Genomic DNA, 27849 nt, shown 5'->3' with positions numbered 1-27849 from the left:
TGAGGCAGAGGCGGGAAGATCTGGAGTTCAAGATCATCCTGAGTTATATAGTAAGCTGAGGCCAGCCTGGACTGCAGTAAACACATGTACCTTATAAAGCAGCCATATAATCTAGCTATCTACAGCAAAGCTGGCCTCGGGATCCACTGGGAAGATCATGGGAGTTTTTGCATTTCCAAGAAGCCTGGGTTGCATTTTCCAGTTGTTTGGAGACATGGAGGGACAGAGCAAGCCCCCTGGGTCCTTGTCACAGCTCCTTCAGTAACTAGCTCCCTGGAGATTTTAGGATAGTCACGTTGCTTCCCTAAGCCTAAATTTACAGCCTTGGAAACAAAGAGTTGAGACCCGGCGCATCAACCATCTTTTCGACTTCACCTTCTTAGTCGGAAAATAGGATGAAAGTTCTGAAACTTGTGTTGCTTGTGTGAGCAACCCACGGGGGGGGGAGGGGCGGGGGAAAACACCCTGTTTGTTTCATTCTCTGCACAAGGTACATATACCATTTCTACCCACTCGCCGCTGCGCAACCACTCCTAAAGTGGACTTTGCAAGTCAAAAATGATTTCAAGACCCGCTGGCAGCCACAAAGTTAGTTGTTGTCCTGGGTGATTTTCATCAATGAAGTGGGGTTTATTTCTTGTGTGACCATCCTTTCTGAGATCGCACATCCTGTGGCATTGTCTTCTGCTGGCTGTCTGCATCCTGGCCTGCCACAGGCTGTTGCTGATGCCTGGACCAGATAAGGGGCATGGGGGCGTGTCCCTCGGTCCTGGCAAAGAAAAAGAAAAGAGCTTCCAGCAGGTTGTTTAGACTCAGCCCTCCCCCTCCCCTCCGTCCTAGTAGAGATTTGGATAGCTTCTCAGATCTTCTAGTTTTCCCTTACAAAAGTCACATCCTCACTCGTTCAGGTCCCAAGTCTGTGTGACTGTGACGCCTGTTTATTATGGCAACAGGTTTCCAGCAACTACCCAGATGCTGAGCCCGGAGGTATGGGAGGAGGGAGTGCTGGGCCCTGACTGGAGAACAAAGACTCCGGGACAAGATAGAAGCTCTGGGGGGCACAGCCTAAAGAGGAGGAGCGATGGGCTGTGGACCTTCCCAGCAAACAGAGGACCATTGCCAGAGCCGCATACCCTCTCCCAGGAAAGGCTGGGAAGAGGGATCCAAGGTAACAGACAATCGCAGAGCTTGTGGGAGCACAAGCCTGGACTACATAGTGAATACTGGAGCTGCATAACAAAATATTGTCAGAGAGAGCAGAAGGGAGGGAGGACACAGGAGGAGTAAAGAGAGAAGACAGAGGGAGAGGAGGGGAAAGGAGGGGAGGGGGTAAAGAGGGGAGGGGGGAAGAGGGGAGGGGGGAAGAGGGGAGGGGAGGGAAGGACAGAAGAGACTGAGGTTTACCACACTTCCACACTTAGGAAGCTCTGACTTGATCTGTAGCCAGTGGGCAGTTCACTGCCCTCTTAATAGGTATGTGATTGAGGCGGCAAGTTTATTCTGCCACTGTTGGCTGGTGTCTCTAAATCAAGACAGTGTACATGCCTCTGTGTATCTGTGTCTGCAGACACACGCATGAAGTCACAGCCCCAGCAGATGCAGGTTAACAGGAGGAGTAGTGGCTTCTGCCATCTGATGTCTCATGGGAAGGTGGGAGTTTCCTGAGCGCTGCCAGCTAACGTTGGTCCTGGAACTGCTGTCCTCTGTTTTTCTTTACCGCACACAGAGCTCTGTCAACCATCCAGCTACATGGGTTGTTCAGCTTTTGGGGGACAAAGATAGAGGGAATCTGGTTTTTAAGATTTCCCCTTCTAATCCACTGTACCTCAGCTTGTATCATTATCTGGAGATATTGGGGGAAGTTCCACAGGGCAGTGGGGGCCAGAGGCTAGGCTGTTTATCATCCTTCCCCGACTCTACAATATTAGTTAGGCCCCAAGAGACCTTAATAAGTTAGGTTTGACCATTTATACTCCATCAGCCTATTAAAAAAAAAATAGAGGAAAGCAGTGAAATTTTTAAGTTTTTTTTTTTTTTCAATGTGGCCACATAGGAAGAACAAAAACAGAGGTTCAGAGACTCTCTAAATCTGTCTTTGGGGTCCTGATGTGAAGTGTAGGTCTAAACTGAGGAAGAGATGGCTTTCTGGGGAAGGGTATTTATGCCAAGCCTGAAGACCCAAGTTCAATGCCCTGGTGCCACATGGCGGAAGGAAAGACCTGACTCCTGAAAACTGTTTTCTGAGCTCCACACACGTGCGCGCACACACACACACACACACAAATGTAATTAAAATTTTTTTAGGGCACGAAGAATAAATTAGTCAGTCCTGATCCTGGTGTGGTCTTGCCTATCACGAACTCGACCACGGTCTCAGTTCCAGACTTCCCATCAAAAGTAGTCGGTCAGACCTGTGTGGAAGAGCCAAGGCCTGCCTCTGACACAAACTCGGCTGTTCTCAATCCTAGCCTGAGACTCGGGGAGAAATTGTCTCACTCGTCTAATGGCTAGAGGGAAGGCACAAGAGTCTCTTTAGAATTCTTCTCTTCTGTCAGGATAGTTATAATTTCACCAACAGAATAGGCGTCTCATTGGTATCAAGACCTCAACTCATTGAGGTGACCCAAGGAGTAGATCCACCACACACTTCATCAAAACTGAACTTTTGGAGGGTGGAGGAGAGCCTGTAACCCCCTTTCCCAGCCACTCAGGGCTGGTTTTTCCACAGGGCATTCTTTAGGCTGTCGTGTGAGAGGCGAACACTGTCTTTTCATGGTGTGAGCATGCTCAGGGGCCAGCGATAGCACCCCGCACATGTGTGGCACCTCTGAGTTCCTAGAGTGGATGTAAAAAGCAAGCTGGAAGGATGGGGCTTGTGGCTCAGTGGGTAGAGTGCTGACCTGGCATCGCATAACGCCCTGGCTTTCATCCCAACAATGCATAAGTCAGGTGTGCTAGTGCACGCCCGTGATGCCAGTGCTCAGAAAGCAGGGGGAGGTCATCCTCAGCTACAGAGCGAGTTCAAGGCAAACCTGGGACACATAAGACCAGACCCTATCTTTAGATAGATAGATAGATAGATAGACAGATAGATAGATAGATAGATAGCCAACTGGGCTGTGCTATAGGGCTCCATAGCTCAGTCCCTAGTGCTCTGAGAGAAGCCTGTGTCCAGATGCCACCCAGGCAAATGTTGTGTTCTGCTTCCTGTTCCTAACAGTGATTGTCTCGGTTTGATTAAGGCATCAATCCTTTTTTTTTTTCCTTGAGGCAGGATTTTATATAGCTAAGGATGACTTTGGGCTCAGGGTCTTTTGCTTTTCTTGCCACAACCTACCCGCTCCACCAGTGATCTGCCTCGTGTCTTCTCAAGAAAGACCTCCTCATCGGGTACTAACCCTCTATCCTCATTTGCTCCTGTCATGTTCTCTGTACTACCCTTCCGCTCTTACAAGGCAAATGGCCTACAGTGCTTGCTTCTGGGCCTGCCCACACCTCCCTGCCTTTCCCATGCTGTTCCCTGGCCCAGTGGAAGGTCATTCCTAGACCTGCTGAGAAGCAGCTTCCAATCTATCCCTCAGTGCAGAGCCCCACTCCCAGCAGTTGACACAGCATTACCCTCTGCTTTGAAGGCCCTTCTCTTCCACAGGCTCATGAGCTCTAAGGGAGCTCTCTGGCCACCTCAGTTATTGTTGCTTTGATTCCACATTTCTCCTTTCTTATCCAAAAAAATAAAAATACGTTTATGAAATTTAGATTACTAAGCTAAGATTCCTTATCTTTTTAAATTAATTTGTCAGGTAAGATTATACATAGGAAATCTTTCACTATTCATATTTCTTTTATAGCTACTTTCATTTGCTCGACCATAGAATTATCACCAAATATGGTTTTATTAAATAGACCAGGTGTCAGGGCCACAAGTCAAGTCCTTCCAAGTGTCAAATACACAAGTCAGAAGATTTAGTGTATTTGTCAAGCCATCACGGAGTTTATAAGGGGTCCTGGATGTTTCTCCAGTTTCCTCTCTGTTGCTGTGACAAATAACACCACCAAAAGTAACTTGGAAGGGAGATTTATTTGGCTCACACTTCCAGATCACAGAGACTTAAGGAGGAACTTAAAGCAGAAACCATGGATAAGGCTGCGGGCTGCCTCATTCATAGGCTCAAGCCTACTTAGCCTTTTTATACAGCCCAGGACCACCTGCCTAGGGAATGGTGCTGCCCACAGTAGACTGGCACCTCCTACATCAATTGACAGTCAAGACAGTGTCCCACGGACATGCTTATAAACCAATCCTTTAACCTCTACAGTGTCCGTTTCCTAATCTATAAAGTAACGGAAATGGTAATATTTATTTCTGTCGCATTCTTATGAGAATTGAGTGAATTTAATTCACATAAAGTGCTCATACCTATTTTTCACACACAGTAGCAGCAGAAAATAAGTTAGGACAATATTTTTATTATCCTGACATAAAATCCTTACCAGTCTTAGCTTAGTTGTCCATGTTTATCCTTGAGTTGACCCTGACACCTTCTCCAGCTTTCTCCTTCCCACATGCATGTTTTAAGAAAACCTTCCTGATGTTCAGTGGGTACTTCCTTTTCCACCCCAAGGAACCATTGTACCCACCGTTTTCGCCCTTTTCCTGTACAGGTCACCCATCCCATCTTTTAGGCAATTCCTAGCACTCCTCCCTTCGATGCTTCTGGATACCTGCTCCTGGCCACCATGCTGGTGAGGTTGATCTACCTTCTCCTGTTGGAGGAGAGAACTTATGTTGTTCATTTATTGTATCCTCCCACTGTGAGGTGTCCCTACAGACAGAAACAGTCTTTGTCACTTTATCTATAGCACACTGACGCAGACAAACCAACCACAATGCTTTCTCATCTCCCGCTCCCCAGATTCCCTACCGTGTCCTTATCTTCCAGAAGCATAATGAGACTCATGATGGCGACTAGAAGGAAGCTCAACATTAAAATCACTGGAAGACAGACTCACTTGACTCCCGAACTCATCTTCTCTTCCTGTGCACTTGACGTTGCACATCTGAGCTGGGAAGGGTATGATTATTATTAATTAAAACATTCAGTGACTATCACAATAGCAATGTGTCCACGACTTTCCCTCCAGTTTAGGAGTTCAGAGATGTCAAAAACTAAATAAATAAAACACTGAAATGAACATCTATGCTTCTATGAAGCATTTGCATTTCTTAGCATTTTTTTTTTACTTTAAAACATATTCTAAATTAAACTCCTTGGGAGCTGTCTATGGACTTCCGGCTCGATTTTACCTTTGTCTCAGTAAGTGTGAAGGCATCACAGAAAAATAATGCATCCTAACAGAAAAAGCATGGGCAGCTTTCTCAGTAGAAGAAATGCTCTTTTTCTATATGAGTAACTTAACATTCCTGACCTAAAATTAAGAGACAGAGAGCTTAGAACTTAGTGAGTGATCATGGAGGACCCTTCATAGGTTTTCTCTAACATCTGATAAAAGCCTTGCTTTTGACTGCCAAAAGGACTAAGTTACGTCTTAAAATGGTGTGTGTGTGTGTGTGTGTGTGTGTGTGTGTGTGTGTGTGTGTGTGCAAGCATGCCTGTGTGGGTACACATGTGTGTGCCAGGAGCAAGTGTGAGTGCATCCATGCATTTGTGGAAGCCAGAGGTCGATGCTGGGTGCCCTCCTCTGCTGCTCACTATGGTATTTGTATTACATTTTATGTATTGTACGTACCCACCAGTAGAGGTCACTGAACAACCTGTGGACGTCAGTTCTTTTCTTCCATCATGTGGGTCCCAAGGATCGAACTTAGGTCTGTGGGTTTGGCAGCAAGTGCTTTTCCCACTGAGCCATCTCCTTGACTTGCACCTTATTTCTTTAAGAGACTGCCTCTCACTGACCCTAGCACTCATTCTTTGGCTACACTGGCTAACCAACAAGCCCTGAGAGTCTCCCTGTCTCTGTCTTCCAGCACTGGGAATACAGGCACACACCACACTCAGATTTTTGTGTGGGTGCTGGAGATCCAGACTCATATCTTCATGTTTGCACACCAAGAGCTTCACCTGCTGAGCCATTTCTCAGCCCTCTTAAATCTTGTTAAGTAGTCATTCCTGAGTGGTTTTTGAGGGGCTGCTATTTGTAATTAAATTACTAAAAGTAAATTAGCAAAAATTCTAGTTCTGAAGAACAAAGTCTTCCCATAGGTCCACAGGAAAATGTATTTATACATGCTTCTGCTTGTGAAGTGATTGAAGATTTCAGCTCAGGGAGTATCAACAAGTAATTTCTGCCAAGCTGTTTGGAAAATATATTTCCCAAAAGAAGCTACAGCAGTACATACAGTACTTACACTACTTAAACACACACACACACACACACACACACACACACATCAACCATAAAAAGCAAACAACAGACACCTGTCTATAGTGAAACCAGTGTCTTTTTTTCACTGATTTTTTTTTTCAGAATGCTGGTGACTCTCACAGCTGTCAGCTTGGGGCAAGCTATTTTTAATGCTAAGTTTTTAATGCTAAACTTGATAAAAAGTGTTATCTCCAAGGCATTGAAATATACAAAATATATAAATACATTAACCATATACTTTGACAACTTCATCTTGAGAAAAAGAACCTTCCACCCTCCTTCTGTCACCATGCCCAGTACCCTTTTTTTTTTATGTAATATAGATAGGTCAATACGATATGTAATACATGCTAGTGTAAAAATATAAACCTTGCATGCATAGACAGATCTGAGTACTGCTGGCAACATCCCCAATGAGATTCAATTATTTGTCAGTGATGCTGGTGTCTTTGATTTACAGCTACCTCAATCTAGATCATGAAATGGGGCCAACGTTCCTAAAATATGTTACAAATTGACGTGACGTTTGAAAGGTGTTCTTAGTTTTCCAAAGAGAAAAACCTTTCATCTCTTTCTAGGAACTGAAGGCTGGTATATGTTAGGAGATGCTAAAAGATCAAAGATCGTGTTCTGTCTGTTACACATTAAGTTTTATCCACTGCCAGGACTCAAAAGTGTGTGTCTGTAAACACAAACGAGGAGAGATCCTTGCTGGGCTTCCCATCCCAAACCAAGCAGTTCCTGTGACAGGAAGCCATTGTAAGGTCATTTGAGTCTATTCCCAGCGGAATGTGGGGAAGAAAGCCAGCTCTTCCGGTTTACTAACACTCAAATTGTCACTCAGTTCCTAAGTGGTGTGTTGCCATTATTTTAGTGTGGCTGTCACTAAACCTCTTATGTTTTCCAATATCTCTACTTAGAAATACTAAATGACAAAATCATTCCTTACATGTCTCATGGCACATTGATGGTTTAAAAAAAGTATGTTGTATGGATAGGCCCTTGTGTTTCTTACTTTTATGTCAACTTGATGCAAGCTATAGTCAACTGAAAAGAGGGAAATCCAGTTGAGAAATGCCTCCATGAGACTGGGTTAAAGACAAGCCTATAGAGCATTTTCTTAATTAGTGATTGATGGAGGATATCCCAGACTATTGTAGGTCAGGCTGGTGGTCCTGGGTTCTGTAAGAAAGCAGGCTAAGTAAGCCATGAAAAGCAAGCCAGTAAGCAGCACTCCTCCGTGGTCATTACATTAGCTTCTGACTTCAGGATCCTGCCTTTTTTGAGTTTCTGACTTTCTTTGATAATGAACAGTGAGTGATACGGGAATGTAAGCCAAATAAAGCCTTTCTTCCCCAAGTTGCTTTGATCATGGTGTTTCATCACAGCAATAGTAACCCCAACTAAGACAGTACTTCTCAGGAGTCTGATTTCTCATTATTGGTGATGATGCCTATGATGGTGAACAGGTAGAAGAAAACACACTACATTTTTATTCCTTTGGTATGAGACTATGAGAAGTTTCACAGGGACCTGTGTCTTGCATTAGTGGCTTGCGGACTATATAAGCAATGGAGCAGGGACTTATGAATTGGTGCAGTGCTTATGGAGAACCCTCTAGAAATATATAGAGTATTGAAAGTGCATAGACTTTCAGCTAGAATGTATATATCCAGGAGCTGTAACAAAATCAGCTAACAAATATGTATATAAACTAGCCTGTTTTATAATATTGGAAAATTAGAAGTCTCAGGAATGGGCTAAATAAATTATGGTGCAGTTACATGGTCAACTATATAAAAACTAACACCATTTTCCATAAACAACTACTCTTCGCCATTAAGTAGAATGATGTCAAACTGGGTAGATGTCTCTAATATATTGTCAGTGTGTTGGGGGCGGATGAATCACACAAATATGTGACTTCACAGAGAATCTGATCTATTTTATTTTTAATAACAGTTTAATTGTAGTATAATTCATGCACTATATAGTTCATCCTTAAAATATGTAGTTGACAGCCATTTGTGTCATCTATTTTTGGTACATCCTTCCCCAGATAAATGACTGCTTATCAGCAGTTGATCTTCTTCTCCTCACTGACCCGCTCCCCCAAATCCCTTTGCTCTACATAGTCTCTGAACCTACCTACTGTGACTGAGTATGAACCTGCAGTTTCACTTTCAGACCTGGTCTGAGCATGAACAGTCTTTGTGACTGGATCCTCTCATTTAAGGAAGTTTTTCAATGTCTATGTTATGACATATGCCTGTATTTAATCTCCTGTTATTGTTAAATAATATTTTTGCATGATTATGATACATTTTCTTTCCCTAACCATCAGGTGATAGACATTTGAGTTGAGTTGTTTCCACTTTTTGAACATTATGAATAGTAATTATAGGCAATATGCACAAATTTTTACCTAAATGCTATTTTCTTTTTGCTAGGGCATAAACTAAGGAGTGGAGTTTCCATGTCTCAAAGTTACTCTGTAATTAACTTTCTGCAGGAACTTTTACATTTTATTTTGTAGTTCCCCAAGTACTGAATGATTCTGAACTTCTTTTCATTGGCTTTTTAGACAGTTCTAATTTATCTTTTTAAATATTCTATGAGCAAATACACTTAGGAGACGATAATACCAACATGTTGATAATGCTTCTGTCCAGGGGTTGGTGTTTACCATTTTCTATTGAGTCTCTGTATCAGTCAGAATTCTACCAGAGGAACAGATCTAGAAGGATGAATGGATGAACGAGTAGATGGGTAGATTGATGGATAGAAAGATAAATATATGACAAAGGAATGCTTACAGGGTGGGAGAGGAAGGGGCAGGCTAGAAGTGAAACTGCAGCCCATAGGCATACTTTCTCCTCCCTCCGGTAGACCTCAGGTCTACTCCAGAAGCCTTTCAACTGATTAGTAGACTCACCCAGATGGTCTAAAGAATCTTTTCTACTTTAAGTCAGTGAGCTGTAGGTACAATTATATCTACAAAATCCTTTCTCCACAATGCTGAGATTATAGTTTGACTGGAAAACTGGCTACTACAGCCTATCTCAGTTGATACAGACTTGAACGCCATGATTCTCTTCTATAGTAGTTGGTTATTTTAATGGGTTTTATTACATGTTAAACTACAAAACCTGCATTTTTAAAAATATTCATTTTTTAATACACTGGTATCTCTAGTTTCATACCTGATCAATGACTGTAAACTTGTTCATCTTGGTGTCCATGGTAGGGTTCAAAATGGTGGCTTTGAGCCCTACTGCACAACCCCTTCGTATGGGTTAGACTAAGACTTGCATCAAACCCTTAGCTGTGAGTCCACATAAAAATAACAAAAGCTGTAAGTATGTACATTTGCCTACAGCTAGCATACAAGGCTCTAAACCTGATCTCTAGCAATGATAAAAACAATAAGAGAATATTATAAAGTTATATACTTCTAAAATGCAACCACCCAGATCAAACACTTCTGTTCCAAAAAGAGGAATGGGGAAGAAGAGGCCAAACCAGACTGGAACTTAGCAGGGCAAACAGCAAATTCTCTTCTTCACATTGGGCATCAGATACATGTGGTGGCAAGATGCAGACTTCAAGAGCTTGGTGAACCCCACCACCACAGCCTTGCTGGTCAAAGCCCATACTCCTTTTCCCAGCTGGCTGTGATCACTGGCAGAAATTTCCTCAGTTAGATGTTCCTTGTCCCTGTTTTCCATGACATGGCAGGATCTCCGCTGCAGCTTAGGTTCCACCCTTACAACTTCTTGCTATGCCCTTTTAGGGGCACACTTCCAAGTACATTAACTCTGCCTGGTTCCTTAGACTTTCCTTAATAATCTTGATGGAAGCCTCAATCATCCCAGAACTCTTGCATTCTAAATGCCTTAAAAACTAGAATCATGTGAATGATGCCAAGGACTGTTCCTAGGGGGAAATATCCTCTGGTGCCTCTATGTACATGGATGACTAAACACAGAAAAATACCTTCCAGATAGCCATGTATAGGCAGGTTCTCCAGAGCTCTCATCTCAAAGCAAAGTCTTCCCTGTGAGTTGCAATGAGCCATTGATGGATGCCGCCAGGCCAACCTCTGATGTTTCTTCTAGGTACGTTTTCTATTATATCAAAGCCAAGTACTTGGTGGTAATTTCCTTACTAACTATAAACATAGTCCTTTTCTGTCTAGATGGCTAGGTTTTTTTTTTCTATTCCTTTTGCTCTGATTTTTGCTAACAGGTTTCACTGTAAATTAGGCTAAAAGAAGCCAGCAATATCCATGCCACAATGTAAACATATTCTTCCTAAGATGTTCTCTAGAAAATTTGTCTGTCAACTTGAAATTTAGCCTTACACAAATTGTCAGGGCATAGGTAAAATGTAGAGTCCTTTGCCAGAATCCACATGTATGGCCCTTTGTCCAATCCCCACTAAAGTTCTTATTTCCATTTGAAACCTCATGAGAACATTTTTACTATCAGCAGTTCTACTGATAATGGTGACTTCTGTACTCTCTTTGTGATTTTCCACTGAACTTGGCTTACATTATTCTAGGGTTTCTGGAGCCTGTATCTCCAGACTTTCCTAAGTTTCTCCCATAATCCAAGTCCATAAGGTTCTGAATCACACAATCAGTAGTAGTTACACTAACGGGATTTGTAGTAACAATAGTTTTCCATGTTAGTAAGTTTTCTGTTGCTATGACAAATGTTTGAGATAAACACCTTAAGTGGAAATTATTTTTGCTAGAAGTTTCAGAGGTCTCCACCCATGGGTACTTGGCTCCATTGCTATGAAGCAAAGCATAACAGCAAAGAGCTTGGTTGGAAAAGTTGCTCATCTTATTGCAAACTGGAAGTAAAGAGAGCAAAAAGCAAGGATCTAAGGACAAGAAAACATTCCTCAGTGTCTTATTTCTTTAACTATGTACCTTACCCTAATCCCATTCAGCTACGATTCATCAAGAAGTCATTCCACTGAGAGATTATCATTCTTGTGATCCAGTCAACTCTCAACAGGGCTACCAGCTGACGACCAAGCCTTTAATACATGAACCTTTAAGGGCATTTTGTATTTAAACCATAACCCTCTCTCTCCTTGCCTGTCTCTTATAAGAACAATTGTGATTGCATTTAGGGTTCCTGTGAAAAATTCCAATAGCTTTACCATCTTGGGAAGATCACTTAATCACATCTGCTAGCTCACTTTGCTGTATAACATAACAACCACAGGCTGTTACTAATGAGAGTACTACAGACACTAACTAGTAAATGCTCACAAAGCAGTCCGATATTGTCCTTTTCCTAAGAAATCTTGACTCTCACCAAGCTGTTCTCTTTTCACAGGCTGATATCAGAGTAACTTCCTCCAAAGAGAATTGCAGTCCCCAAACTGAAGCTGCATGGCCCAAGGACACCGTAGACAATGCCAAAAGTCTGGACCAACAAGCGCAGATGGGAAGCTTGCCTGGGACTATTCCAGAAAGTTCTCCAACTCCTAGTAAAGCAAACAGGAAAATAAATTCAGGTAACCTCTGCCTCTGTTCTTGTTGCTGTCCCCCCAAGACATCTGGTAGACCTCTAAATATGTACTACAAGTATCTGACGGCCCATTGATCACTTCTTTTTTGGGTCATAGTGTACTTTATATGTCAAGATTCTTATCTCCAAGACATTAAAATTTAGTCTTAGGCCTTTATCATGTGTGTAAATACTGCTAGTCATTAATCTTGTGGATAAAAAAGCCATCTTTTAAAAAACAAAACAAAAAACAAGAACCCTTGTTGAGAATTGAAAACACATTTTAGGAGTAGAAACCACAGGACTTAAGGGAATATAAACCCCACAATGTTGTCATCGTCTTAAGGGAAAGGTTTACATTTGTAAAAATAAATAAAACCTTCATTAAACTGTCCCCCAACCTCTCCCTATCCACAACATCAGAGAATACATAGTAAAAACATAAAAGAAGTAATTATTTCCTAGTGTCCTATTTAAAAGCTATCTGTGGCCCTTCTGAGGCAATGGCTGTGGTTTCTCCTCCTTTGAGCTCTTTCTTGCTGTTGAGTGATGACATCTTATTTATAGTTGGTCAGTTTTTAGAACAAAATGAACAGCACAGATCTGGAGGGAATGAACATTGTTTCAGTTTAGAGGAAAAATGTTTATTCCACGTCCCCATTGTTTCTCCTCTGATTACAAGTAAGAATCTGAAAAGAGCCAGAAATAGAGCCAAAGTGATGGCTTAGTGGCTACTAGCACTTCTTGCTGGGACATAGGACCTAGGTTTGGTTCCCAGCATCCATGTCAGGTAGCTCACAACCACTTGCAACTCTAATTCTAGGAGATCTAACTGATAAAATAATGCTTGCATTATATGGGGTACATATCTGGGTAGAGGTACATGTGTGTGTACAGAGCCCTAAGGTTGACATCAGGTATCTTCTTCAGCTGATGCCTACATGATATAGAGGCAGAGTGTCTTGAGAAAGCCAGAGCTTACTGTTTTAACTAGCCAGCTAGCTCTGGAGAGTCCATCTCTCTGCTTCCTGCCTGCTGGGATCCCAGGTGGAATCTCACATTCACCCAGCCTATTTTATTTTTTAGATTTATTTATTTTATATATATGAATGCTAGAGCACCTGCATGCCAGAAGAGGGCATCAGATTCCATTACAGATGGTTATGAGGACCTCTGGAAGAGCAGTCCATGCTCTTAACCACTGAGCCATCTTGCCAGTCCCTTCACTCAGCTTTTATTCAGATTCTTAGGATACAAACTCCAGTCCTTACACAGCAAGTGCTTCTCTTGCCACACCCCTTTTCTATCTTTTTCAGACCTTAATATATTCAGGCCTTTTATTTCCTACACTGTTCCTCCATTTGGGTGTTCTTATACTCTCTATATTTACCATGGTAACTGAGCACCCCTTTAAGTCTCAATTGTCAACTTAATCAGATTAAGAAAAACTTAAGACATGCCTGAGACAGACACAGCTCAATTGTGTCTGTGAAGATGATACCAGAGTGGATGAACCAAAGAAAGAAGACCCATGGTGGATGTGGGTGGCTCCATCCCATGAGCTGGGGTCCCAGACTGGATTTAAAAAGAAAAAAGGAGGAACCCATGAGAGCACAGTCTTTGCTTCTTGGTCAGTGTCCAACCAAGGTACTCCCAGTGTCATGCCTTCATCTCCATGAAGACTCCCAACTATGAGCCAAAATAAAACCTTCCTTCCTCCCTTAAATTGCTTTTTGTCAGCTATTTGGTCACAGTAGTGAGAGAAGTCATGAACGTACTTCATAATAAAACAGAAACACAGGATTATTGTTAACCCTACCCTACTTAATACATTCCAATGTTCCAAACAAAAACAAACAAACAGACAAAAACGGAAGAATAAGTTGAAATGACTAGCATTTCCTAAGAATCTCTGTCTAGGGTCACTACTCTACTTGTTAAGGCAAATACTTTAGTAGACTCACAAGACATTGGGTTGCTATGGTTACGTTCATTTCTTTACATTAGTGATACCTGTTGGAAACATCTGGGAGAGATGGGATACCTGTGATGCAACTACTCCTGTATCATATTTAGGAAAGAGACTAGTGAGGTTGAGAACTTGGTGTTGAAATTGAATTCAGTCCTAGTTACCACTCTAACTAGTCTCATCCCCTTGAGCAATTAACTTCTATCACAGCATCGGAGTTATTGGTAAAATAGGGACTAGAGTTCTTCTCTCACAGATTGGTGTTGAACTGGGTGCTATACAGATTATAAAGTAATTAGCATTGTAAGGTGACTGAGCACTCAGTAAACAGTGGTCATTACTATGATAACCCTTCTTAGTAGGTTCACCTTTTTTATTTGCTTGGTTTTGGTTTTGATATGGGGTCTCAAATAGAGATGACATGAAACACCTGATTTTCCCGCCTCAACCTACCGAGTTCTAGGGTTATAGGCGTGTGCTCCATTCTAGGCAAGCCCACCTTTTAACAATAATGATAACAATAAAGTCATTCTGAATCTATGGAGGTATTTACTTTCAACCTGCACATTGAATTGTCCTCTATGTTACTAAGTTCTGCTAACACATTTGAACGCTTTCTATAAGACCATGCAGAGCACTTTTCAGTAAGAATGGGCTCTATTTTACACACCAATGAGGCTAAAGAGCCAGCACTGGAAAATACTGAGCTGACTGGCCCTTTACTGGTGCCGTGTGATGGTCAGTTGGAGCCCTCTCTCGTGACAGGTGGATTAATGGTCTGAAATGAGAAACAGCTAGTCAGCATGTGTAGCCATCCCTGCGTATGTTTTCAAACCACAGAAACTCATGAAAGTTGTCTTTGTAACCACAGAGGTCAGGAACAGCGGTGAATACCTCCGTCCACTGACAGTGGGCTTTTTGAAGAGATCTTACTGCAGATGGTTCTGCACAGTGTCATTTTTGACGTGAGAAGCAAGGCCATCTTTGGGACAACAGGCAGGCGCCCTTTATTTTATGATGTGGTGGTGTGGAGGTGGTTGTTTCTTCACATGGATGATTTGCAGTGAGGAGGCCTCTCTCGAGAGTGCAGTCCATAAATTCTTTCCTGTGACTGGCCCCATCCAGGGCTCATCTTTAAAATCATTTATAAGATCTGAGCCAATAGTGTTCTCACTCCAATTCTGGTCTGATTCAAGGACTCTTTCCAAAAAGGCATGCTTTCTCTCTGTAGAATTAGCAGATGGTGAAACTGTATACCAGGGTTGCAGAACCAGACAGCCCTTGGCAACCTCATGCTGTTTACCTTTTGTATACAAAGCATAGAAACCAAGCGGCAGCTCATAAGAGTCACCAGAAGAATGTCTCAAGCTGTGGCTGAAGTTGAGCCTTGTAATTAGTGGAGCAGATCAGTGAGTGACATCCGACCAGAGTGTGTGAACGTTGTTACAACAAAAAGGCCGCACGTAGCAGCCCAGAGACAAGACTTGACTGTGGTCACATGAGACTTGCTCCATAAAGAATAGATTATGCTGATTCATTTCCTCTATAAAGACAACAGAAACTGGAACTTCAAAAAATTCACAGAGCTTTATAATGAAAACCAGATACTAGGGCTGGAGATGGGCATTGCCAACCCGAGTTCAATCCTTGGAATGCCCATGGTGGAAGGAGAAGACCAACTCCCTACACACACACACACATTCACACACTCACACACACATATAATAGATAGATAGGTAAATAGATAATTGATAGATGGATAGATGGGTGATAGATAGATAAATAGATAGATAGATAGGTAGATAATTGATAGATGGATAGATAGATAGATGGGTGATAGATAGATAGATAGATAGATAGATGTTAAAAGTGTTTTTAAAAACCCAGATATTTAGAGAAAACTGTTGAAATAAGATTTTACTCAGCAACTTGTATAAGTCATGCACTTAGCATTTTTTAATTCTTTACTTTGTGTGTGTGTGTGTATGTGTGTTTATGGTACATGTGTGTGCTGTTAAGAGTGTGTGCAGGTGCACATGGTTGTGAGCACAGAGCTAGAAAAGGATGTCCAAGTAACCTGATCTATAACTTCTTACCTTGTTCCTTGGAGATGGGGTTCTTTTGCTGGATCTGGAGCTAGGCTGATGGACAGCAAGCCCCAGGGATCCTCTTGTCCCAATCCTCTGTTTCCCTGCAAAATGCTGGAGTTGTAGGTACGATGACTATGCCAGACATTTTACATGGGTGCTGAGGATTTGAACTCAGTCTTGATGATTTTGCAGCAAGCCCTCTTAGCCACAGAGCTTTCTCTCCAGCCCCCATTTAGCATTTAAGTGATAAGCTCTTTATTCTTACATTTCTCTTTCTTTATGCTTTTCCTTTTAGAAGACCCAGTGGCCAATGGATTGACCAACAAGTCCCAACTCCTGGAGAGTTGGGAGCGACCAAAGTCATCAGACATCCTGGAAGAGCTAATTGACCAAGGGATCATACAGAGCCGAAGCAAAGTATTTAGAAATGGAGAGTCGTATGACGTCATGGCAAGTGCTTTTATAATTAACATTTGCTTATAGTTAAAATTAGCAACAAAATATGATTAATCACAACTCATTATTTCCAGTCTATAGGACCTATGCTATAAATGATAGCATTTATCTAAGCCAGATTTGTCCTCCATAAATTCCATTATTTCAATGCACACTGTGATTCTCAGTGGATTCAGAATCACCCTGATCATTAATGATTAATGAGGCCAATAAAACATTCTTCAGGCTTTACTAAATTTGGACATAATAAGTCTGAGTAAATAACGAGCTTTCATACTATCAGCAATTTTTATTAAGCGTCACCTTGTAGATTATAAAACTAAAGTGCAGGTTATCCAAAAGAAAAAACAACAAAGCAAAACACCGAAGCTCCAGCAGACAAGCTACATGGGAACAGGTGTGATCATGAGAAAACAGGAAGATTCCAGAAATTGTCACCCTGTGACTGTTACTTTTCTTCTTCATTCCTTTTGTCTTTGTTTGGCGTTAATGTGAAAAATATTTTTTCCACTGATTTTAACTGATTTGATGAACATCTCCAGCTCTAAATTTTTATTTGAGTGTGTGTGTGTATGTGTGTGTGTGTGTGTGTGTGTGTATTCATTCATGTAGAGAATACAATGTGTGTATGTGTGTATATTCATTCATGTGGGAAATGTAGTGTGTGTTTGTGTGTATGTGTATGTATGCATGTGGAGATCAGAGAAGAACCTCAGATGCCAGCCCTTGGATGGTTCCCACCTGTTATTTCAGATAAGGTCTCTCTTAAGCCTGGAACTTTGCCAGATAGGCTGCCTCACCTGTTTCCAGGGCTTCACCTGTTTTCTCATCTCATCATTGGGATTACAGGTGTGTCCCACTGTGTCCGGGGACACAGCACACACATGCTTTTCTTACAGGAATTTGGAGGATCAAAAAGATCAAAGAATGATAAATAAAACAAGATGAATCAACAAAGAAAAGTAACAGCAGGACAATGTCTGTAACCTTCTTGGTTCTTCATGGTCACATAGGCTAAGTCATGCCTGCAGCCCTAAGGTTTTTAGTGAGTTCTATTTAAAACTCTGATGAGAAGTAAATATTTTGTTTGTTTGTTTGTTTTTTGTCTTTAAGCCAAGACTCCCAGCTATCACTTGACTCAAATGAGAGGTTAGAACAGTGGTTCCCAACCTTCCTAATGCTGCAACCTAACACAGATCTCTCTTTTTTCTTTTAAAAATTATACCTGTGAGGTCATTGGCTGCTGTTTTTCTGCTTGAGTCAGAAAGCAGCCACTCTAACTTTTCTTCCCCACTTAAGGAAGGATCTCTCTGAGAAAACAGGTATTTGAGTGTGGTTTATGCCTAATCCCAGGTTGGGAGGCACACCCCCTGCTGTGGGGGAGAGTCCCCCTAGGTCTCAGCTGCAGGAATGTGAGGTAGCTGGTTATATTGCATCCACAATCAAAGCAAAGCATGTTAAAGGCTCACATTCAGCTCACCTCCCTTTTTTCTTACAGTTTAGGATTCCAGCCCAGGGAATGGTGCCACCCTGTTCTTCAAAGCCTAGGGAATAGTACCACCCACAGTTCTTCCCATCTCCAATAGCCTAAGAGTTTTAGAATGGGCTAGGATGTGGTGGTATGTTCTGATTGGGCATATTGATTAAGTGAACCAATGGGGGGCTTTTGATTGCTGGACTTCAATACTTTGATAGCTGGACTTTAGTAGTTAGCCTCAGAAGGAGGAAGTAGCCAAAAAAGGGAATAGACCTTGGTGACTAGCTTTAGGAATGTAATCTAATGATTTTTAGCTAGGCAGAGAGAATGGGGGAGAAGGGCAAGTTCTGCCAGAGGCATCCTTGCCATGCTTGAGCTGGCCAGAGTCCCATCAGAGACTTAGTGGCATGATAGTCAGTACCTGGAACCATGAGCCAAAACAAACTTCCTTCCTGAAGTTTCTTTCATCAGTTGTTTTATCACAGCAAGAAGAAAGTAGAATGTCATTTGACATTTCTACAATATTGCCACAATTCAGTGCAGTTTGGAGGGTGATAAATATCTGACTGTATTTGAATCTACTAGAAAAAAAACAGCTCTGAAATGAAGGGGAGAGGCTATTTTTCTAACTATGGGTGAGTCTCTGGGGAACAAAAAGAAACCATGTCAAAAGGTGGGAGAGCAATTCCAGTGGAGGAAGACATATGGAAACACTCCGTTGCTAAGCGATGCCTCCTTAAGGGAAAGGCAGTAACTCGTTGATGCTAACACTGGTGGGAATAGAATTACTACTTACATTAGTGAGCTAGTCACCAGAGGTGAATGAGCCCTGACTTCTATCTAACAGGGAAGTGCACAGGATGGCTAGGAAGAAATCCATCTATTTATGACAATGATGGGCTTGACTTTTGATATCATTAAGTGAACTGAAAGTAAATTCTGTTGTAATATAGGGTAGGGTGGGATAGGGTAGGGTAGGGTGGGATGGGGTAGAATAGAATAGAATAAGAAGCATGAATAGGATGCTCTCAAAAGTACTTTATGTCACAGATCACAAGTATACCATAATTGTTTTCCTCAATGTTATTAAGCTCGCATGTTCCAGACCAGAGCAGCAACACACAACCCTGACTATTTTATAATCCAATGTCCTGGCTTTTTAACCTGACATCGGTGTAAGTCACTCAGAAAGATTTTAAGCTCCCAGGACCTAGATCCCACCTTGGAGTAGTGCCTGAGCATAAGACATGGCTTTCATGCTTTTGGAATCTTTTAGAAGACTCCATGGGCAGCCCAGCCTGAGAACCACCACTCTGGCCATAAGCCTGCACATGAAGCTGAGTTCATCAACAGCTGGGAATGGCTGGAGCATTTGTAGCTGTAGACCATAACCCTTTGTTTGTTGTGAAAGAGAATTCTAAAAGATCCCTGAAGATACATTTTCAGGAAAGAAAAGACACTGAGGTTGTCCCACAGAAAGTCTCAGAAGTGAGGAGGAAGCGATGTAAGGGCTGTGTCCAGAGATAAAGTCTTGTCCATCTTGTATTAGCTTGAGTGTGTGCACAGCATAAGCCTTAGATAGTTGGCAGAAAGTTGGGGACTAAAATAAAAAGATCACAGTTAAAATAGAATGATGGACAGAGTCATATCAAGTCTGAGAAGTTACACTGTTCATACTTTGGAGTAGATAGTATTCCTGGAAAGCCTCATAATTGACTAAAAATCAAACCGAGGAACCATGGGAAATACAGAGGAAATAATTTTAAAAACAGACACAAATGCCAGCGGTTATCACGAGTCAATGAATCCAGTCAAACGAGCAAATGGTGCTTCTTCCCCTACTCTGGGGGGATTTCAGCTTTGTCGGTTTTTGTTTCCTGAGGCAGAATCTTGCTGTATAGCCTAATCTCTCTCAAACTTGTCATCCTCCTGGGTCAGCTGACCGAGGGCTAGGATTACAGGTGTGTGCCACCATCCCTAGCTGGGAGAAAATGAATACATGTTACAGGCACCTAGGATAAGTGTGAGAATGCTTGAAAAATCAGATTGATGGTGTGGGTCACTGACATTCACAAACACAGGGGAATTCCAGACATAGGTCTGTCCTCCCCTGGCTCACTTCTCATCCTTCACCGCATTTTCCTTTGATGTGTAAAAGAATAAACGATACTGGAAGCAAGGTGCCTTCATTACACTAATCTGGGAGCATCTTAGGAAGCCAGTCTCTCCCCACTTGTCCATGGAACACCTGTGCCCACCACAGCACCCCTTTTACTTGTTTCCCCTATTTTATCACTTATGAGGTCCTCTCTGGATAAACAGTTTTCAACCATGTTTGCACTTTGAACTGAAGGCCCCTGAGAAGGCCACGCTCATTTGCATTGAGGACCTAGTCTTCAAGAATGGGTGAGATCCAGGTTCAATGAGAGACCCTGTGTGCCAGCTAGTTTCTATGCCCACTCGACACAAGCTAAAGTCATCTGAAGGGAGGAAACTGTAATTAAGAAAATGCCTCCGTCATACTAGGCTGTCGGCAATTCATTTTCTCAATTAGTGATTGATGGAGGAGGGCCCAATTCATTGTGCATGGTGTCAAGCCTGGGGTGATGGTCCTGGGTTCTATAAGAAAGCAAGCTGAGCAAGACATGAAGAGCAAGCCAAAAAAGAAAAGAAAAAAAAAAAAAAAAAAAAAAAAAAAACTAGCCCTTCTCCTCGTCCTCTACATGGAGACCCTCCAGGTCACACAGCAATAATAACCCTAACTAACACACCCTGTCTCCATAAATAACATGGAAAGCAGTAGAGGAAGACACTCAGCATCCACCTCTGGCCTCCACATGTGACTATGCATGCACACATATGCATACATACCTACACACAAACATGTGCACACACACAAACACATCCACATCCACGTATGAAGAGGGCGCATGTAAGAAGCTGAACTTCAGCTCAGAAAAGGAATCTCCCAGGTACTTTAAAGCATTACAATGAGACCTGAAGTGACCGGACTGTAAGCGTGCATAGGTTGTATGTGACTGGGTCAATGTGTGCCGTGGTAGAGATCAAGCTTTGCATCCATGCGTGTCTGACTTTCATGCATTCACAGATGTTGTTGCCTTCAGGTGGCTCTGATCTCAAATTCACACCCCTGCATCTCTTAGCATACCCTGGCTGCTTTTCACAAACTTGGTGAATTATTTATTAATTCCTTCTGTCCGGTCAAAGTTTATTGTTATCTCTGTTTCTGGACTGGGTCACCTTCGCCGTAGTTAAGGAATTCACATTGCAGCAGAGTCTCTAATATTATGTACTGAGCCTCATGGAGAGGTGTGGAGGAAGCTGGTTGAGTTAGGACTCAAGTAATATGCCAGCAATCACAGTGCCTTCCCTCACTGAGGACTTGGAAGCCAAAGAACAGGAATGACCATCTCTGCTGCAGGGAGCTTTGGCCTCTTCTGTGCAGGAGACTCCCTTAGGAAGCATAACCAAGGTGGGTTTATTTGTAGATCAACAGCTAATTAGAAAAGCCCTAAGGAACAAGCAGCAGTTGTAAGACAGAGCTGCACACGTAGCATGGCCAAAAAACTGTGATTCATCTCCTAGCACCTAATGCTCTGCTTAGCATGGTCAGTCTTCTGACACTATTCCCAATGAACACAATTTAACTGATAGCTTCTCTTGACTTCAAGGTATTTGAGATTTCAAGTCTAGACATCTCTGTGCATAATATAAACATCATTATCGCCTGTAAGTGTGTGGTTTCAAAGATTCTGCCTACCTGAAATCCATTTGTAAAGAATACAAATCCATTTATAAGGGTCTTTTCATTCTGTTTTCTTTGTCTGTTTTGAAGCAAGGTTTCGTGTCACCCAGGCTGGCCTTGAACTCACTATTTAGCCAAGGATGATCTCACTACTCCCACCTTCTGAGAGCGGAGTTCACAGCCATGTACCGCCATGCCTGATTTATACAGGACTGGAGATTAAACCAAGATCTTCATTCACGCTAGGCAAACACTCTACTACAAAGTGAGTGACCCCTAAAGCCAGATTGCTGTGGTGGTGGTTTTAGCATAACATATCAAACCAAAAAAAGAACAAGAGTTTCAGAGGTAGATTCCACGTCTTAAAGGGAAGCAGAGGGTCGAACCATAGGCATTGTTTGGGGATGGTCACAGGAAGCATCTTCCCCAATCAGAAAACCCAAACTACTCTCTGAGTTTTTATTGGCTCACAATTTCTGTCAAGATTCAGGCTGCTTTGAGATGTCTGACTTGCCATTCCCTCATTGGCTCTTGGGTTGCCAATTTCTTTTAACCTCCTACCAGCGAACATCCATAATAAGGGTTTGTGTAAATTTCAAAGTATCTCTAGTTTGAGCCTCCATAGCAAGTATGTCCCTCTTTGCCAGCAAGAAGCTTAAGAACCCGATGTCATAAAAATAACATAAAATGAGGGCCAGGGGATGGGGGATGTTGCTTTACTGAATATCTCAGTTTTCATGTAGTGAAAAACCTCATACTACATAAAATCATTCCAATGGTTATAAAGAGCCATGAGTTTAGTGAGAGTTTTCCTTTTTAAAGGCTTTCTGAGATGGGGCTGGAAGGTTGGGTACTGGTTGAGAGCACTGGCTACTCGTTCAGAGGTCCTGGGTTCAATTCTCAGCACAGCGGTTCATAGACATTTCTAACTCTAATTCCCAGAGACCCAGCACCCTCTTCTAGACTCTTTGGGCACTGCATGCACATGGTACATGCAGACAAAACACCCATAATAAAATGAAAAAGACTTTAAGGACTTCCTAAGAATCCTAGATCTTAAAAATGGAAATGTAGCAGTCCTCTGTCTGTCATGATTATATAAATAAGAGAACTGTATCCCAAGGAAAGACTTGCTCACCTCAGACACACTGTGGCCATTAGTAACAGAGCCTACTGCTTCAGCACTTCCTGTTCCCTTTGTCATCTGCTCCTGATGCCCTTCCTGTCTGCATACATCACTGTGATTATTCTGCCATCGATTGTGATGTTATGTGTTGCCCCTGAAAGTAGGCACTGGGCTCACTGAAAAGTAGTTGCCTTTACTAAGTGGAAATTCCAGGCTTTCTCCTCTCTTGAAAGCAATAAAAACAAAACGGGATCCTGTGAAAGTTTGTTAGTCTGTGTTGTTGATGAGGATATCAAGCTCCCAGAGCATGTTAACCACTCATGGAAAGTCACTTTGGGGATCTGAAGGCAAGCGTGAGTCCCATCATTAGCCTTTCTCTACTATGTTAAATGGCCTCTCTTTGTTAGCCTGAACTATTTTTCTTATTCTGATGAGTCAGTCTTTAGGAAATTATAATAAATACTAATAGCTCTGTTGTCTTTAAAGAAAAATCTCTATAAAGATTACCCAGAACAATATATTGGTTCATTTTAGAATGAAGACTTGGAGTTCATTAAGAACTCCCCCAACTCAAAATAAATCTATATACACTGTCCTAGAAAGATGTCCATATTAAATGAAGACAACGGACGTGGGCAGTGTGTATGGTACAATCATACTTAGATCTTATTTAGTATTGCAGATTCCAAGCATATATATATATATATATATATATATATATATATATATATATATTTTACCAACTTCTCATTGCTGGGATTACAAATGCATGCCATCCTGTCTTGCTTTTTTTATTTGGGTTGTGAGGGGGTGGGGTCAAACCTTGGTCCTCATAATTGTGAAGCAAGGACATTACTGACTGGACCATCTCTCTAGCCTTTGCAACATATAAGTATATAGAATATGTATAGGTATCCACTTACCTTTAATGAGTATATATGGACACGCATTACAGAGAACACCCAAAAAGACACAACACACTCTTTAAAAGGAGGGGCTGTGGAGATGGCTTAGCAGGGAAAACAACCCCTGAGGACCTGAGTTTGGCTCTCCAGAGCCCACATAAAGCTGGACATGGTCATTCATGTCTATATAATTCCAGCTCTCCAACAGCTAAATGGAAAGTGGAGACAGGTGGATTCCATGACTCTCTAGGGCCAGCAATCCTGCAGACGCAGTAATGACTAAGTTTTTTTCTCTGAAGCACAGTGGAGAGCAAGGCCAGCCATCTGAGGTTAACCTTGGACCTTTATCTATGTACCATAGCATGTGCATACCTGCACACACACACACACAGAGAGAGAGAGAGAGAGAGAGAGAGAGAGAGAGGGGGGGGGGAGTGGAGGAATGGAGGGAAGGAGAAATTTAAAAACTGGGTTCCCAGACAAAGTTATTAAATTAACAGGCTGGCAAGCCAAGGACAGGTAAGATTCTGCACAGAGCCTTACCAACCTAAGACAGAAGTGCATTGCCTTTGATAATACATATTCCATGATGGGTAAGGAAGGCATTCTTGTCAGAATGACCTAAAACAGGCTCAGTCTTGTTAACAAAATAAAAAATGAGGAGAGGTGGAGAGCCTTTGGGGCTGCTTGGCAAGAAGCTGACATGGGCCAAGGACAGGGAAAGGGGCTGCTTGACAGGAATATGACATTGGCCAAGGACTAGGAAGTAGGCTTCAAGCAGGAATCTGACATTAGACTAGAACAAAGAAGTAATTTCAGGTAGGAGTCTAAATCGTAGCCTAAAACAAAGAAGTAATCCCAGGCAGGATTCTAAAGATTAGGCCAGAACAAAGAAGTAATTTCAGACAGGTTTCTAAACTTTAGGCTAAAACAAGGAAGTAGGCTTCAGACATGAAAATGACCTTGGGCTAGGATAGGGAAGTAGGCTCAGATACTTTGGTCATCCTGATAAGCCCTTAGAAACAGTGATCATGGGAGTGTTCACATAACTGGGTTTAATGGCTTGCTTTTTCTTTGACTATTTGTGTTTGTTGTATTGCTTGTTCCTCGATTATTTGCATCTATTGTATTGCTAGACCCTCAACCTAGAACTGACCTTATTACATGCATGTAATCAAAATGGTATAAAAGCATAAAGGAAGAGGGGGTATAGGATACAGGGTTCTAGGGAGGGAAAAGGGGGAAAGGGAATGACATCTGTACTGTAAATTAATAAAATATTCAATAAAAATCAACATAAAAAAACTGGGTTCCTATTGAAGAGCAGGATTGGGGTGATTGAGGAGAAGATTAGGAAGTTGTATATTGTTTTAATTTTCCATTGTAAATGCATGCTATGTTTGCTGTATTTTTAAAGAACAATGCAAGTTAAAACTTTGCAACCCTTTATTATAATCTTACTTTTCATAACTAGATAAGTAACTAGAAATTCACTATCACTATTCTGAACCACTCAAAGAGTAGTCATCCATATAAAATGGGATTTTTTTTTTTTTACTGTTGTCAAATATCAATAGCAAAGCCTAGCAAAGCATTGGCGTTCAATAACAGCTAATGATCCCTCTCCATCATAAGATCAAAGAGTAATAAAAGCTAATCTCTAGCCAAGTGAAGATAATGTATAAAACATGGAAGATTATAAAATCAATTGCCTTTATTGAAGATTATAGATGAATCAATCAAACTGAATTTCTTACACTGAGTTAGACTTTCACATACCACACCTCCATATTTTTTGTTTAGGTTTCAGCCTTGAGATCTCTCTCATGAGTCCTCTGCCATCTGGCTTCATGGAGTGCATTCTCGGCCTTTGTCCTAATAGCCTGGTGTTTTGAAGGCATGAAATACATTTTACATTGACACTTCTGTGGTTGGGACTCCAAGAGGTCTCTGTGTCTTAGGCATCTTGTGCAGATGCCTAAGCTGGTGGAAAGGGAAAGTGACACCAGAATGTTGCCCTCTGACCTCCATCCACGTGCAGTGACGTGCCCTTAAACACACACGCACACGCACACGCACGCACACTACACACATGTATTAGTAATAGTAATAATAATAAAATAATTCTGATCTTAACAGATTTCAAGTTTTTACTGCATTTATCTGCCAGTTGAAAGTTTATATTTTGAAATATGTGTTTTAAACTGTTTCTCGCTCCTGTTTCTCTCCCGGGACAAGGCAGTAAATCACTTCTCCACTAAAAACGAAATGTCTTCCTCCAGGTGGACACTACTGAAAAGCCACTGAGAAAGCCACCAGCCAGACTAAAAAAGCTTAAGGTGAAAACGGAGGTGAAAGATTTCACAATCCAAGACATAGAAGAAAAGATGCAGGCGGCAGAGGAGCGCCGAAAGGTGGGTGCTGATTCTGAGGAGCCGCCAGCCTGCTCGAATGAGCATGCGCCAAACCTTGCCTATCAGCAGCCTGAGACAGAATGCGTGCGTGGATACTCTGCATTTCAATGACCCGTGTGCTTCTTGCACTGGATACTTTGCTTTCTTTTCCCCCCTCTCAAAAATTACTTTTGAGTTGTGTGGTAATGAAGCAGCACAATGAACTCGGTTGAAATTTGTTGTTTCATCTATACAGCCTAAATAAATACTAGTCATTATTCTGAATTAAGTCAAGTTTGGGGGAATTTACCATTGGAGTTGGAGGAATGAGGACAACCAGGGCAGGGGTGGGAGTTGAGCTAAGAGAGGGTTCTGAAGACCATCAGATCAGCTCCAGCAGTTTTGAGCACCTGAACCCACAACCGGAGGCCCACCATTCCTCAAGAACACAGCTTTAGGCTGGTGTCCTTCGCGTCTGCCTCCCTGCTTGGCAGCCCTGGCTATGAGGGCAAGCCCTATGTTTGCCTCTTTCAACATGGGTTCCCGAGCAACCGTCTGTTCCAAGACTGAGTAGCCAAAGAAGAAAAGTGAAAGTGATCATGACAAGCAATGTGAAAAGAACATATACAAAGCAAAATCACCAGGGTCCTTTTCATTCTTTAATATTACTTTTCAGACAAAAAAGGAGGAAATAAGAAAAAGGCTACGAAGTGACCGGCTTCTGCCCACCGCTAACCCTTCAGATGAGGCTGAGCCACCTGACAGGGTGGAGGTTCCATTTACAAAAGGCCTTCCAGCTATGGGCGCCCCTGCTATGGAGAAGTCCTACATGCAGGAAGGAGAACCACTGAAGAGGAAGAAGAGCGAAACTGATGTGGCCCAGATGAACCGGAACTACTCCTGTACAGGTTTGGAGCTTGTGGAGTCAGACATGTATTACAATCAAGAGGACAACATATTCTAATACTCCATTCTGAAAAAAAAAATTCACATTTGTCCGTGCTCTCCAGTAGCAACAGTTTTAGTGTGTCTCACAGTCTTTAAAAAGGACTGTGTCTCTACTTGTAAAGACTTCTACCCTGGTTTTAGGGATGGTTCTGTGAGCATCAGGGGATGAACTTTAGTTGAGCAAATTAAAGGCTATACTTAACAAAAAGGGGTAGCTTCAGGATGGCTTCCAGCACTAGAGATCTTAGATTCGGAAGTCCACGCCAGCTTACCTGCGTTATGTTTGTGCCAAAAGAAATCCTCCCTTTTCATTTCTGACCTTGGCTGCACCTGCTGATCACTCGGTCCTTCACCACAAACTGCAGAGATTATCTTACATGTTTTAATATTCTGTGTGCTTCTTATGTTTTAATTCTCTGCTGTTTCAGAATAAAGCCATGCCTTGAAGTCGGTTCATTTATAGTTTTATCTGCATCATTTAAGTAATCTATATCTAGTGGTCAAAGTAATGTCAAGTGTGAGGAGTGGGGGTGATGCCCTATGGGAGAGCGTTGTCCCTCATGGGAGCCGCCCTGGGTCACCCTTCCCATGAAAAACAAGGGAAAACAAAGTAACATGGAATTGTCTAAAGCATCATTCATTCTTCATGTTGAAGGAGAAAATCTCTGATTAGGGTAAGAGTTAGAGGAGCTAAGGGGGCTGAGGGTCAACCCTGTGCTCCCACTCTTCCCCACAGGCTCTCTGAGCTCAGGAGCCTGCTACACTCATCTTACTGGAATTATTTCTTGGGTCTCCCCTCCCTCAACC

At 42.1% G+C, this 27849-nt stretch overlaps 1 protein-coding gene across 1 annotated transcript; it reads left to right on the top strand.

Annotated features, from left to right (window-relative positions):
• Nucleotides 1-869: 869 nt before the first annotated feature.
• On the top strand, nt 870-27489 carry Stmnd1 (stathmin domain containing 1). Its single transcript, XM_034510677.2, has 5 exons — nt 870-1168; nt 11739-11919; nt 16267-16421; nt 25984-26115; nt 26771-27489. Exons 1-5 carry the CDS (start codon nt 1082-1084, stop codon nt 27056-27058), a joined length of 843 nt encoding a protein of 280 aa, XP_034366568.1. The 5' UTR covers nt 870-1081; the 3' UTR covers nt 27059-27489.
• The last annotated feature ends 360 nt before the right edge of the window (nt 27490-27849 follow it).

The sequence above is a fragment of the Arvicanthis niloticus genome, chromosome 8, assembly GCF_011762505.2.
Source record: "Arvicanthis niloticus isolate mArvNil1 chromosome 8, mArvNil1.pat.X, whole genome shotgun sequence".
NCBI lineage: Eukaryota > Metazoa > Chordata > Mammalia > Rodentia > Muridae > Arvicanthis > Arvicanthis niloticus.
Note: the sequence above shows the minus strand (reverse complement) of the source record. Positions and strands in the feature narration are given on the sequence as shown.

Coding starts and splice junctions, on each gene's coding strand:
- Stmnd1 (XM_034510677.2), top strand. CDS start 1,082: ATGGGCTGTGGACCTTCCCAGCAAACAGAGGACCATTGCCAGAGCCGC. Junction 11,920..16,266: donor AAACAGGAAAATAAATTCAG/GTAACCTCTGCC, acceptor TTTTCCTTTTAG/AAGACCCAGTGGCCAATGGA. Junction 16,422..25,983: donor GAGAGTCGTATGACGTCATG/GCAAGTGCTTTT, acceptor GTCTTCCTCCAG/GTGGACACTACTGAAAAGCC.